The sequence below is a fragment of the Ammodytes marinus genome (assembly GCF_949987685.1).
Source record: "Ammodytes marinus genome assembly, chromosome: 3".
NCBI lineage: Eukaryota > Metazoa > Chordata > Actinopteri > Uranoscopiformes > Ammodytidae > Ammodytes > Ammodytes marinus.
The window spans coordinates 22,337,733-22,352,230 of record NC_137232.1 but is presented as its reverse complement, the minus strand read 5'-3'; the positions used below and the strand labels follow the sequence as shown (position 1 = coordinate 22,352,230).

The window sequence follows — 14,498 nt, the reverse complement described above, 5'->3', positions numbered from 1 at the left end:
GCAGCGGTATATTTTTTTTAATTAAACCAAAAAAATTTAAGTGAACTGATTTTAGTTGCAGATTTAACGGCAGTTTCATCTACAGTAAGGCAAGGCAAGGCAAGGCAAGTTTATTTCTAAAGCACATTTCGGACACAAGGCCATTCAAGGTGCAGTAGCCTACACTCTGACCACTGTTAGTATGTTTAACAGCAGTTTAAGTTTGATTGTTGATTGATTATGATCTATTTAATACTGTTTTTAATATTTTGAACGAAGCTAGGGGCGCCTGCAAAATGTTCATAGATTCAGACATTGTTTAATAATGGAGAGGGAGGTGGAAGACGTATAAAGGTAGGCTAATTTAGCCTTTTTCTTTTTTTCTTTTTTTTTGTTGATCATATCAGAAACAATCCCAAGCAGAGCATTGTTATTGCCTATTCAGAAACAAGTATTTGAATTGTAAGATTTAATCTATTTACAGCTGAACTCTCACAATTGATGTATTGAGACATTGGGTTTCCCTGTCAGCGGTGGAAAAAGTATTCAGATCCTTTACTGAATTACAAACAATATTACACTGTAAAAAACACACCTCCCCCAGTCAGTTAATCTGTCACTTCCACCGTCGACTCATATGCTGACGACACTCAGACCTTAGCACCAAATATGTATTTGTAATATAATCCACTAGTAAAATGCTAATATTTAAAAAAAAGTAAATCTAGGTACGTATAATCGAATTTAACTTTATGTATCGTAAGTAAAATAACTCATCCTGCAAAGAAGTGCTTCTAATAATACATGTCTTTTTGTATGTTTTTGTTAGATCTTTTTGGATAAATACTACTGCTGCATTAATGTGTGTGCCATTGTATTGCTGTAAATGTGTGAGGTTGTGATAATAAATCATATACTAGTTTAATCGTGGGAGTTTAGACAGTCATCCTGTGATTCACTATAAGAGGAGTCCTTTAATGGAGGAGACAACTTTTGTTTCCCTCTTTTTCCGGTGGGTTTTTCTAAAAGTTCAAGCTTAGGCCTACATATTGTCAACAGATGAAGATGTTCTCTTAATTGCAGTTTTTTCATGTGTTTTCAATGCGTTCAGCTCTCGGGGCCAACTTAAAACATTGCTTTAATGACATCTTGATAAATGGCTGAGCAAAGGCCTATACATTATTGGGACAAGATTGTGTGTTTCTATTTATTTATGTGGGTTATGATTTCATCATACTATATACAGTCTCGTGTGAAAGTTTGTGAACCCCTTGAACCTTTTGGAATTTTATTTATTTTTACCATCATTAATTCATTTTTATCAATACCAGTATTTTTTATATGAAATAACAGATGTTTGTTTATCAATTCAACATTTTTCTTTTCCAGAAATCAATCGTTAAAAGACATAAAACAAATTATTTGACAATTGTTGTATGTGCAAAAGTTTGTGAACCCTGAGCTGCATTGATTAAATCGAGCAAGTAAACACAATCAGATGGGCCAAATTGCGTCATGAAATGGACCAATGTAATGAGAGATCTTTAGGGAAGAAATTGGGCGGCACTAGATAAAACTGAGATAAAACCAGGTCAGTTTAGGCTCACCAAAGTGAACCCATACAGGTCAGACATGCTAAAAGGGAAACAAATCTCAGAGGATCTCAGGAATAGAGTTGTGATGCTGCACATTTGTCTGGGGCTGTCTGTCAGCTATAAATTATTTTAAAAAAAGTTTGAGCTCCATTGGTCCACTGTGAGGCAAATCATCTACAAATGGAGAGCTTTAAGAGTGACTAAACATCTGCCTAGAAGTGGACTTCCTTCAAAAATATCCACAAGCACCACAAGAAAAGTGATTTTTCAGTTAAAAGCCAACCCAAACATTACATCTAGTGATTTGCAGACCTCTCTTGTAGCATCTGGGACAGATGTGCATGGTTCCACAATAAGAAGAAAACTCAGTCAAAATGTCTTTCATGGGAGGGTTGCTGAAGAAGCCTCTGCTCTCAAAAAAGAACAAAACTGCTTGTCATAACTTTGCCAGAGAGCACCTGGAGATACCTGAAGTCTTATTCTGTGGACAGATTAGTCCAAAATTGAACTGTTTGGTCATAACCAAAACCGCCATGTTTGGGCAAAAACGCAACTCTGCCTACCACCAAGAGAACCTTCTCCCAAGTGAAGAATGGTGGTGTCAAATTGTCTGCAAATCTCCAGATGTAATGTTTGGGTTGGCTTTTACCTGAAAAATCACTTTTCTTGTGGCGCTTGAGGATATTTTTTAAGGAAGTCCACTTCTAGGCAGATGTTAAGTCACTCTTAAAGCTCTCCATTTGTAGATGATTTGCCTCACGGTGGACCGATGGAGCTCACATTTTTTTATATGAATTTATAGCTGTCCCCAGACAAATGTGCAACATCAAAACTCTATTCCTGAGATCCTCTGAGATTGTTTTCCCTTTTAGCATGTCTGACCTGTATGGGTTCACTTTGGTGAGCCTAAACTGACCTGGTTTTATCTCTGTTTTATCTAGTGCCACCCAATTTCTTCCCTAAAGATCTCTCATTACATTGGTCTATTTCATCAATCAATTTGGCCCACCTGATTGTGTTAACCTGCTCGATTTAAGCAATGCAGCTCAGGGTTCACAAACTTTTGCACATACAACAGTTGTCAAATAATTTGTTTTATGTGTTTTAACAATTGATTTCTGGAAAAGAAAAATTTTGAATTGATAAACAAACATCTGTTATTTCATATACAAAATACTGGTATTGATAAAAATGAATTAATAATGGTAAAAATAAATAAAATTCCAAAAGGTTCAAGGGGTTCACAAACTTTCACATGAGACTGTATATGGTGCACTAGAGTGAATTTTATTTTCATGTAAGCAGTTATAAAGTATTCCAGCAGAGGGAGACATTGCTCTATTGCGTCTGACTGTAGAGACAGAACATTCTTTGTTGAAGCAATGTGTCCAACTGTAGAAAATGTTACTAACTGGTTCGAATTTTGTTTTCATATTTGTTTTTTATTTTCTCAGAATACATCCAAGCAGCAATATTTCAATGTAATACACAATGTTAATAATAGTCAGAGCTATTCATGCGTTAATGATGATGCAGGGATTTGAATAAGTCTGTTTACTTATTTATTATTATTTAACAAATCGTCCCCGCTTTTGACAGCAGCACCTGTGTTGCTTTTGGCCTGGATTGTATTTTTAAATGCTTCATTATTATCTCCATTTCCTTATCTCTGTCAGTGGCTCAGTTGAGTGAAGCCGGAACAAATTCTGCAACACACCCATGTGGTTAAAGTAGACCAAATTGCAGAAGCTTTGTTTATATTTATGACCGTAGGATTGTTTGAGAGCGATTTCCCTATCACACACACATACTCATTCTCATCCTCCCTCCAGACCACAACATTGTCACTGGGCTGTCAAGCCAGAGCACCTTTGTGAAGTGACTGTTAACATTTCCTGTTGGACTTTGAATCGAATCTCTACAAACCTGCATTGCTTACATGATTACCCATGAAACAGACTTTAACAGTGTTCCAGAGTTCATAAACTTGGACACTGCTAGCTAACCAGATGTCTTTTGAGTAAAGAACTGGTGCCTATAATTGGTTTAAGATGTGCAACACTCTTGTGACTTTCTCTTGAGTTTATTGGAATCTCCATTGATGTACAACAATAAATTCTGGCTTAGTTTGGTTCCCTCAGTCCGGTAAAAACAAGCGGGTCAGGGTCACCAGCAAGGTAATCAGGTGCAACAATGCTAACTGCAAGACAATTGTAATAAACGGTTTACAAATCAGTTAAGCTCAATTGGATCTTAATTAACTTGATCACCCATATCTTTTTTTGTAATTTGTTGCTGTTCATTTTCATCAGTCAGTTCCTGTGACCTGTGTTTTTAGGACAGTATTTAAAGTTGCAGTTGAGGTTGTCATTGGTATAATTATGACAAACGTTCACATGGCAACACAAGTGCTTTTAAAATAAAATAACTAGGTTCAGATAAAATTACTTTTTTATCGGAAATTAGGTGGCTGAAGCCAAAACAAAGCTCAGTTATCTGAATATGACAACATTAACATCAATATTTTAACCTTTTAATCCCCAGAGAAGAGCTAATGATGAATATTTCCTGAAATATTTTACTTTGGCCAACTATGCAGTGGTCTAGCATTGCTTACATTCTTTTCATATGAACAATCATCCAGTTCTTAGTTTGCAGATAGTCCTCTGTCTATGTTTCTGTTGCTCACTGTTTCCACTTGAGCCTCATCACAAAGGCAATAACCAATAGGACTGGGAACACAGGAGCGCCACAGCATGCTGTGGCCTGAACTGGAAACTGCTTGCGCCTGCTGTCTGTTCCGGGTGTCATCTTCGCAATAGCATATAGGTGACTCAGAGTCCGAAAAACAGAATTTGAACAGCGGTCTAAGTTGCAGCCTATGGTGGCGGATACCGCTATACATCCAGGCCAGTGTTGTCAGCATCCAGTTCAGTCCCTGTTTGATGATCACAGAAATGGCGTTAAAGAGGGAGTAAGTGCAGCACACTCCCAGGAGCATCAGGACACAATTTGCAACCTGATATGCCCGGGTGTCCTCATGGTGCTCTCTCTGCCCACTAACTAAGTCCCCAAAGCCCACTGTGCTGAAAGCCACAAAGCAGAAGTAGAGGGACTGCAAGTAAGTCCAGCCCTCCATGGCTGAATAAAGAGAGGCCGCTACACATGCAAGCAGCAGGACAGCGACAAAGAGGATGAGTGTGACTTGGTACACCGATGGCTTCGATTCTTCGTCTCTATTAACATCAATGGCTCTGGCCTGTGGTCCGCTTTGTCCAGCTCTCCCTCTGTGGCACCGGATCATCAGGAAGCTCAGTAACGTAATGACTCTATCCAGGAAGAGGTTGAAGAAGAGTATGGTAGCCGAGCAGCCCAGCAGCCCGTAGAAAACAAGCAAGACCTTCCCTGTCTCAGTGGATGGGGCAGACACTCCAAATCCTATGAGAAACACTTGGGGTTAAAGATTCAAATCTGTCGTTACAGACACAATAATAAAATGAGCGTAATTGAAAGGCTTGTATTAGTACCACTGTACTGCACTAAATTCTTTTAAAACTGAATCTGGCTTGCATTTTGAGTTATTAAGTGAAACGATGTGGAAACCAGACGCAAACGTGTCTAAACACGTCAATTGATAAAAAGGTGATCAGAACTCCATAAATAACCAATAAAATTAAGATAAATACATATCCACATTTCCTTTTTGCTGTGAAAATGAAGTTGAAGTGTTCTGATCCACATAGGATTTAGTTGGTGCAGATTCTCTGAACTCTTGAACTCTTCTTGTAAAGGCTCAGGGGACTCAGAGAACAACACGATCAAGTGATTCACATTTAATTGCATAGTACATTTCCTTTTAGCCGAGGTTGTGGTTTGCCTCCTTCCCCTGTTATTTTTATTTTTTTAATGACTAAAAAAATAAATATTGCACAGGACATGTAAAATCTATTAATATTGTCGACGCTTGAGCTTTACAATGCTTCGGAATCTCCTGTGCGGCATCTATCATGTACACAATATCAAAAACTGGGACTGTGCGTCTGGTTTCACCCACTCTATCCTCTTTCCAATGTATGAAGGCCAGGGGAAGGAGTTGAAATAGAGATATCCTAGATGAGACAAAAGACTTCCTTATTGCTATGAGATCAGCTTGATGTCATTGAGAATTTGGCAGTTCACGTTGTCTGTGATGGAAACATGCAATGTTTGAGTACACAGTGTTACACATTAATATGCAATGGCTCCTTTAAGTCAGCAATAAATGCCAGTTAGTTTAAAAATACATCATGACTTTTAAAGTAGCCTATTTGAATTTGTTTTGGCACAGTGTGCTGGAAGAAAGGAAGGAAGGAAGGAAGGAAGAAAAGGCAGCACACTAGCTAGGGAATACACACCTGGGAGCCATCATGAGTCATGGGAAATATCAAACGTTTTTTTCTTGGGAAACAAAAAAAATTCTGCAGGACGTCTCTTTACGTGTTACAAATGTCAGAGACATAGTTATATCAGGAAGGTAAATACGGAAGTTGTTATGAAAAGGAAATTGATCCGGGCTTAGTGCCATCCGACCCTTGGTTTCCATAGCGAAAGAGAGCTTCTAAAGATAGTGGACACAATGGAAAGGCTGTAAATTGATTCTCAGAAATGAGGCTGGTTTCATTCTTATCTTTGAAACATGTTTGTCCTTTATAGGTTCAGGTGAAATATTGATTTTAATGGATCTTAGTTGGGTTTTAAATACCCCTCCTTTGTGGGCCTCCCCAAATCAATATAGGTTCAAGGTTCAAGGTTTTTATTAAATGTCCCACGAGGGCAGATTTGTGTACAGCAGGAGATGTTTAACGACACACGACAAATAAGACATCAGGACACAATAACACAACAATATATACACAAGCCTGAGGAGACACACAGTGCATAAAAATAAAGTGCCAGGAAATAAAAATTAAAATAAGTAAAAATAAAGTCATCAACAACCCAAGATATAAAAAATTAAAATAAACAAAAATAAAAGTCATCAGCGACACAAAAATAAAATCAGCATCAGCAGCATTTACCTGCTGCAGGCCGCATTGATTGCCCGGATGGATGATGGGATGAAAGAGAATTTGTATCTGTTATTGGTGATCTTGGGTACACAGAGACGAAGGCCAGATGGCAACGACATGAACTCTGAGTTGAGTGGATGGGTATTATCATGTCGGATATAAAAAGCTTTCCTGAGCAGCTGTCTATTGTAAAACGGATCAAGGCTCTCTAACTGGATACCAGTGATTTTAGAGGCAGTTTTAACAGTTTTCCCAAGAGAATTTTTATCCTTGATAGTGAGATTACCGTACCAGCAGATGACAGAGAAGGAGTTGACAGAATGTATGTATGCACAGTAAAACAATTTCAGCAGGCTTTTTGCAACATTGAATCTCGCCAATTTCCTAAGGCAGTAAAGGCGTTGCTGGCCCCTCTTGCACAGCATGTCCATGTTAGCATCAAATTTCAGATTATTATCGATAATCGTGCCCAGATATTTGTAGCTGGGCACGATTTCCACTGGCTGGCCACAGATGACGGTGTTCTCGGTGGGATGGGGGCCACGTCTAAAATCAATGCAGAGCTCTTTTGTTTTTGAGATGTTAAGCTCAAGGAACGCATCATTGCAGCAGGTCAGGAAGTCCTCTACAATCTGGCCATGCCCAGTCTCATCATTATGGAGTAGGCTGACAATGACCGAGTCAGCGAATTTGATGATGAAGCGGTTGTCGTGGTTACTGCGACAGTCATCAGTATATAAAATAAACAAAAGAGCAGAGAGAACACAGCCCTGTGGCGAACCAGTGGAGGTGGACAGAAGGCTAGACAATGTTGTATTCACCTTAACACTTTGTGATCTATTGGTTAAAAAATCCAGTATCCAACCCACAAGACAAGGATCAAGGCTAAAGGTGTTAATTAGCTACTCAACAAGAACATGGGGCTGGATCGTATTAAAAGCCGAGGAGAAATCGGCAAATAGTAGCCTGGCATGCTTCTTACTGCCTTCCAGATGTTTAAAAAGCAGATTGAGAAGAGTAGCAGTAGCGTCCTGAACGCCTCTTCCCCCCCTGTAAGCAAATTGAAAAGGGTCTAGAAGGCTCTTGGTTCTAGCTACGAGCTCAGATTTGACTAGCTTCTCAAACTGCTTCATGACCAGGGAAGTAAGGGCTATGGGTCTGAAATCATTGAGTGATTTTGGATTATTGCACTTGGCAACGGGTACTATAGTGGACTGTTTCCAGAGGGAGGGTACTATCTGCTGACTGAGAGATCTGTTAAAAATCTAATTAAAAATGGGACCCAATTGATCTAGATTCACAATTCCTGTCTAAAATTATATATGATTGCTTAAGTTGAGTGTAATTAATATACATTTATGTTACTTGGACATGATGGTATTGATTGGTTGTCAGGGGATCATCTCTTCTGTTTGGACATGCTGAACAATTGGCTTCTATTTGATCTGTTTTCCATTTGTCATTTTGCATTGCTTATAATTTTGGCTACAGCCGTCATTGGGTAATGGCATATGTCTCAAATTGTTTATGAAAACCACTGTATTTAAAAAAGAATCTGCACATCACATTAAACAAAGGATCAAAAAAAGGAATATGCTAGGCCAGATATGACTGTGTTGTAATTCAAAGAACATCATGATAAAATAACCATGATGCCCTGCAGGACAATTAGGTATAGGCCTAATTTAAAGTGTATCCTGTTTTATATTTTACACATGTTAGTTGTTGAGTTTTACTTTGTATATCAATAATCAACTAGAATATCCCGCAGAGATTTTTAAAGTACGGGCCCCCTGGCGCGGACCGCCAGCCCCGCATCGGCGGTGCCCCACCCGTCGGCCCGGCTCAAACGCTTCTACAAACCGCCACGGTGCACTTTCCAAACTCGAGTCCCAAGTTTTGGCCAATTGAAGGTTGCAGTCGTGGCAAATCAGCAGCAAAAGCCCACTCATGCGAAGACGTTTTGGTCAACGGTGGCCATGTTTTTTGAGCTATCTCACTAAAACTTTATACACATGTGAATGTTGGTCCCCTAAGGCTGTGCACAACTTTTGGTGATGATAGGTTGGAAATCCAAGAAGTAGATTTCACTTGACTGTATTTTCGGTCAAGCAAATTACTAAAGAGAATAAAAATCAGGGCTGACCCCTATGGTCCAAGAGGCTTTATTGTAGAGCACCATGAGCTGTACATGTGTAAAATATTTCAAGTCAATCAGATTCAGGGGAAAGGGGTGTGGTCTGTCAAACATCACATTTTTCTTTTATGGTTTTCGCATTTGTGGCGCCCCCTATGGGTTAATCTCGACAATTCCCACGGGACATGCTACCACATGTGTTCTGCACATTACCAGCAAGTTTAATGATGATAGGAGCTATGGTCAATGAGTTATGGACTATTTGCTGTTAGGCCACGCCCCTACGTAAACGTTTTGGTCAATGGCGGCCATGTTTTCAAGCTATCCTACTGATTTTTTACAAACATGTGTATCTTAGTCCCCCGAGGCTTTGTGAGAAAGTCGGTGTCGATACAGTGGAATTTGAGAAAGTTTTGGTTAAATTTTTTTTTCAGTTTATGCTAATTAGCAGAAAATATTCCCAGGCGGATTTATATGGTCCCAGAGGCTTTTTGTGTGAGAAATCGGACTTACGGTGTGCGGGGCGTGGCCTCTCAAACTTTTTTCAGTCGGGACTTAATAACAGCCCCCCTTGTGGAAAATCAAAAAACTGTATAACAGCACATCCCCGTGGGGTAGGTCTGCACGTTCTCTGAAAATTTGAAATGTCTAAGGACAACGGTGTGGGAGGAGATAGAGTTAGAAAAACGACGGAAGAAATAATAATAAGAAGAAGTATGGTGGATAACAATAAGTTACGTGCCCTCAATACTTGAGTTGAGGGCCTGTACTTAATTATATCATTAATGGACTCACCAATGGTAGAAACTACAGTCCCCACAAAGTAGAAAGATCCTGGGAAGTCCCATAGGGCTCGGCCTTGTTCGGTCCGGATGCCTGCAGTCCTAGCCTCCTCATAGTGGTGTAATAGAGTTTTCAGGTCTTTACTACTAATGTTATGCTCATGACTGAAGTCCTTTTGCATCCTTTCCCAGAGCAGGTGGGCCTGTAGCTCCGCTGGTCTCTCCAAGAACGAAAATATGGCAGCACCAGCCAGCATGTAGAGAGCAATGAGCACACAGAGCAGGCAGAAACAAGCAGTTTCCCTGCTGGGGACTAGGGATGGGCAGCTGCATGAGAAATATTTCTTCATCATCACTTTTTCTTCTTTGTGTGCTGTAAAATTATTTAACATGTTAGGTAACATCAAGAAGATACATTATAGCTGATATGTTGCTTAATACAATGCACAGGTGTTACAGGTGATAGCGTTGTGAGTGCAGTTTGCTTTACTCTAATAACACATCAATGCTATTCTATCTTATTCAATGGATGTCTTGAATTAACTCTACTTACAAAACAACAGGCTCCCCGTCCAAAAGTAGGTTGGTTACTGTTGCTTCTGGGTATGCAGGTGGCTTTAATGTGGCTTTAATGATCTGTGTATGTACTGCTTATCACCAGTAGTCAATTATCCATATTTACTCTGCTTTTACGAGCCACAAATATATGCACTCCTGATCTCCTTTAGTCTTTTTTTTTTTTTGGTAAACATAAGCAGGTATGAAACAGGTGATATGTGTGTCTACTGCCTTTGTTTGTTCTGATCCTGATCCTTAATGCTTTAAGGTGCACCAACAGGGTTATTCATTTTCAAGTTATTCGTCTCATTTTGTCTTTCATTTCATTATATATTTCAAATGTTTTCATGTGAAAAAATTGTCCATGTTTCCAATCGGTCAGATCAGAAAGCACTTTGAACTGTTTTCCTATTAAACTCTTAGTCTTAAATCATGTTAAAGGCAAGTCTATCCATTAGAAGTTGATAATGTCACATTTTAAAGGATTTAAATTAGTCAGACTATTTGTTGGCAAGAACAAACACAAACGGTGTGGGCCATCAAATTTGATATGGCTATTTTATGTTAGTATTTTGATGTCTCCATAACAGCTGCAAAAATGTGGTTAAAAATGTCTGGCATTTGTTGATGTTGATATTCCAGTAAGCAACATTGAAATGTTTTCAATTAGGAATGTGTAGCTAAAAGGAATGGAACAAAGTAAACAATAGGTGCCAATTTAGAGCGGTAGATAAGCTATCAAATACTTTATACAAGTGGGTTTAATGTTTGTCTCCTTCCTTTGATTATACTGAATTACGGTAAGTACTTGATCACTCCTACACAGTTCCTCCTCGAAGTGTATCCCATGGGTATGGCTATATGTGGAGGAGGAAACATTTAGACGAGTCAAAGACAGCTATGCGAGAAATGCTGTGGATTTCAAACAACAGAAAAGGGGTGTATTTACTAAGCACATATGGGGCAGCAGTAAAATACTTCATGGGCTCAAACTAGTTGGTTTAAGGCAAGATGACAGGACAGGAACTTCTTAACCTTCCTCCTGTGTTAACTTCCTGCTACCATCCATGGTGTTAGCGGGTCTGAAATCAGATGTAAAAAACACTAAAAACAATTATCTATCATCCAGTTTGTTTCTCATCTCTTGGTTACCTTGTTAGGCTTCCTTATCCATGAAAATATTGTTTTTAATAATTTTGGTGTAGGAGGCTGGGCCTTTTTTTTGTCAGTATGCGCCTCAATTTCAATTAAAAAGATTGTAAAATGAACCTTAAGAGAATCATATAATTAAATATTTGGTTGTTGTGTTACCTGATTATTACTGAGGGGTATGAGAACACATTTCTTAACAAAATTTGTTTTATTTATTTTTCCATATTAATATTATTGACCTTTTTAACATATATGGTGTTACTGGTCAATTTCGACCCATATATATTTATTTCAGAAAACAGCAAAAAAACTTTTATTTCAGCATTATACAAACACACAATGAACACCAGAACAAGTCACAACACAAAATATAGATTTGTAAGGTCAAATAAACAACAACCAATCAACAAATCAAACCAATCGAAATCAATTACTAGTTCCCAACCTAGTAAAAGAAAACAGAGTAAAAGTCTCTGTGTGCACATGTTTGGTTGTGAGTTCAGTTGTGTGGCAAAGAGCAACACTTTCAGTGTTCTTTGCAGAACTATTTTTTGCAGGTAAAGCACAATACTTTTATCTTCCTGTCCGTAGTGCTTCGGCAGACCTGACACCTCTTATTTTCAGAATCAGGTGGCCATTTTCACCAAAAACATGATCCAGAACTTGGCTCAATCTCCTCATTTTTGAATACTGCAAATAGGAGATGTGTACTCTGCAAGTCACCAACTCTATACGGAATTGACCTCACATGTCTGGATATGCCCGTCTGTTTGTTTCGGTGTTATGCAGGTATAAGGGCAAACAAAGTCAAAATGAGAACCCCCCCAGAGCTCACATGATTGGGAGAGGAGCTGACTGTCATTGTGTTGGCTGACAGTGCACTTATGATTTCAGTTTTGGCTCTAGTTATTGGTGTGAATGCTGAAAGCATTCACAGCATTGATATTCTACGTATTTATTATTGGTGTGAATGCTGAAAGCATTCACAGCATTGATATTCTACGTATTTATTATTATTATTATTTTTCTTCCGCCCGCTTTTCAGGCCCGGCCATATCTTCAACATGCTTCATTCCACAAACTTCCTTCAACTATCCTCATATTCAGCCCATTTTTCACATTCCGGCTTTCATTCAAAATTTTCAAAAAAATTCATAACTTCATAATTAATAAGCAATTAAACCAAAATTATGAAAAGTTTCAAATCTCTTCTCCTCCCTGGGAGTTCATCCTAGAAACTCCATTCTAACGTCTAAATGTTCAGCTCATTCCAGACAACAATTACTCATGAACAGTTTTTTCATAAAATCCATAACTTCAAATAAATTCGACTTTTTATGAAATTAATATTTCATGCAAAATTATGATTCCTCCTACTCGTTCATACTTCATCGTAGAAACTCGATTCAAAGTGTCCCATGTCCGTCTTGCACGGGAGCACATTTCCATAATTCACAATTTTTTCATAAAATTCATAACTTCAGAGATATTTAAAGGTTTATCACACCCAAAATCCCTATTGGGATTGTATTACAGGAACCCCACTGTTCTGGGAAAGTGCACAACGAGGAACTATTTTCCATAGTTCGCCAAATGGGTACACACCTGTTTGGTGGTGTAGTGGTTAATGCTTTGGACTCATAACTGGAAGGTTGCAGGTTCCAATCCCACCTCTGCAATAGGATTTTAAAGGTTTATTACACCAAACAATCCCCATTGGGAATGTATTACAAGAACCCCACTGTGCTGGCAAAGGGTACAACGGGTTCGGGTCGAAAAGGCCAGGGTTCGAGACCCGCATCAAATATGAAATGTTATCATGCTATGTGTTAGTGGCATAACACAGACTAAGCATGGGTGGCAAAGTGCGTATTACTGTCTACCCTGGAATACAAAGATTTGCGGTTCAAATCCCGGTTACTGCAAGATTTTAGACTTACACAGATTTTCTTCCAACTTTACGCAGATGTTGATTATGACTCAATTATGACCTCAGAGGAGTTTAAAGGTCAAATTTCAAGGTCATAATGCATTCATAATTTCAGCTAAAAAGTCCATTCAAACTTCAAAATATTCCAAATTTTTCATACATTGCATTATTCATCCATTCTCTTCATTCAGGTATATTCATTCTTTGTTCTTCATCAACATTCAGCAGTGAAGCTTATTCAGCATCAGTATCAGCATCAGCTTCAGTTCAGCAGCGCAGCATTCACACCGCAATTTCTTCAGGAATTGCATTTCTAGTTATTATTATTTTTCTTCCGCCCGCTTTTCAGGCCCGGCCATATCTTCAACATGCTTCATTCCACAAACTTCCTTCAACTATCCTCATATTCAGCCCATTTTTCACATTCCGGCTTTCATTCAAAAATTTCAAAAAAATTCATAACTTCATAATTAATAAGCAATTAAACCAAAATTATGAAAAGTTTCAAATCTCTTCTCCTCCCTGGGAATTCATCCTAGAAACTCCATTCTTATGTCTAAATGTTCAGCTCATTCCAGACAACAATAACTCATGAACATTTTTTTCATAAAATCCATAACTTCAAATAAATTCGACTTTTTATGAAATTAATATTTCATGCAAAATTATGATTCCTCCTACTCGTTCATACTTCATCGTAGAAACCCGATTCAAAGTGTCCCATGTTCGTCTTGCACGGGAGCACATTTCCATAATTCACAATTTTTTCATAAAATTCATAACTTCAGAGATATTTAAAGGTTTATTACACCCAAAATCCCTATTGGGATTGTATTACAGGAACCCCACTGTTTTGGGAAAGTGCACAACGAGGAACTATTTTCCATAGTTCGCCAAATGGGTACACACCTGTTTGGTGGCGTAGTGGTTAATGCTTTGGACTCATAACTGGAAGGTTGCAGGTTCCAATCCCACCTCTGCAATAGGATTTTAAAGGTTTATTACACCAAACAATCCCCATTGGGAATGTATTACAAGAACCGCACTGTGCTGGCAAAGGGTACAACGGGTTCTGGTCGAAAAGGCCAGGATTCGAGACCCGCATCAAATATGAAATGTTATCATGCTATGTGTTAGTGGCATAACACAGACTAAGCATGGGTGGCAAAGTGCGTATTACTGTCTACCCTGGAATACAAAGATTTGCGGTTCAAATCCCGGTTACTGCAAGATTTTAGACTTACACAGATTTTCTTCCAACTTTACGCAGATGTTGATTATGACTCAATTATGACCTCAGAGGAGTTTAAAGGTCAA

The 14,498-nt window shown here is 38.6% G+C and overlaps 1 protein-coding gene across 1 annotated transcript; it reads right to left on the bottom strand.

Moving 5' to 3' along the window:
• Positions 1 to 3,200: 3,200 nt before the first annotated feature.
• LOC307248408 (potassium channel subfamily K member 13) lies at positions 3,201 to 9,891 on the bottom strand (the record flags this gene model as incomplete). Its single annotated transcript, XM_080024806.1, has 2 exons — positions 3,201 to 5,012; positions 9,555 to 9,891. 2 exons carry the CDS (start codon positions 9,889 to 9,891, stop codon positions 4,222 to 4,224), a joined length of 1,128 nt encoding a protein of 375 aa, XP_079880932.1. The 3' UTR covers positions 3,201 to 4,221.
• Between the last annotated feature and the right edge of the window lie 4,607 nt (positions 9,892 to 14,498).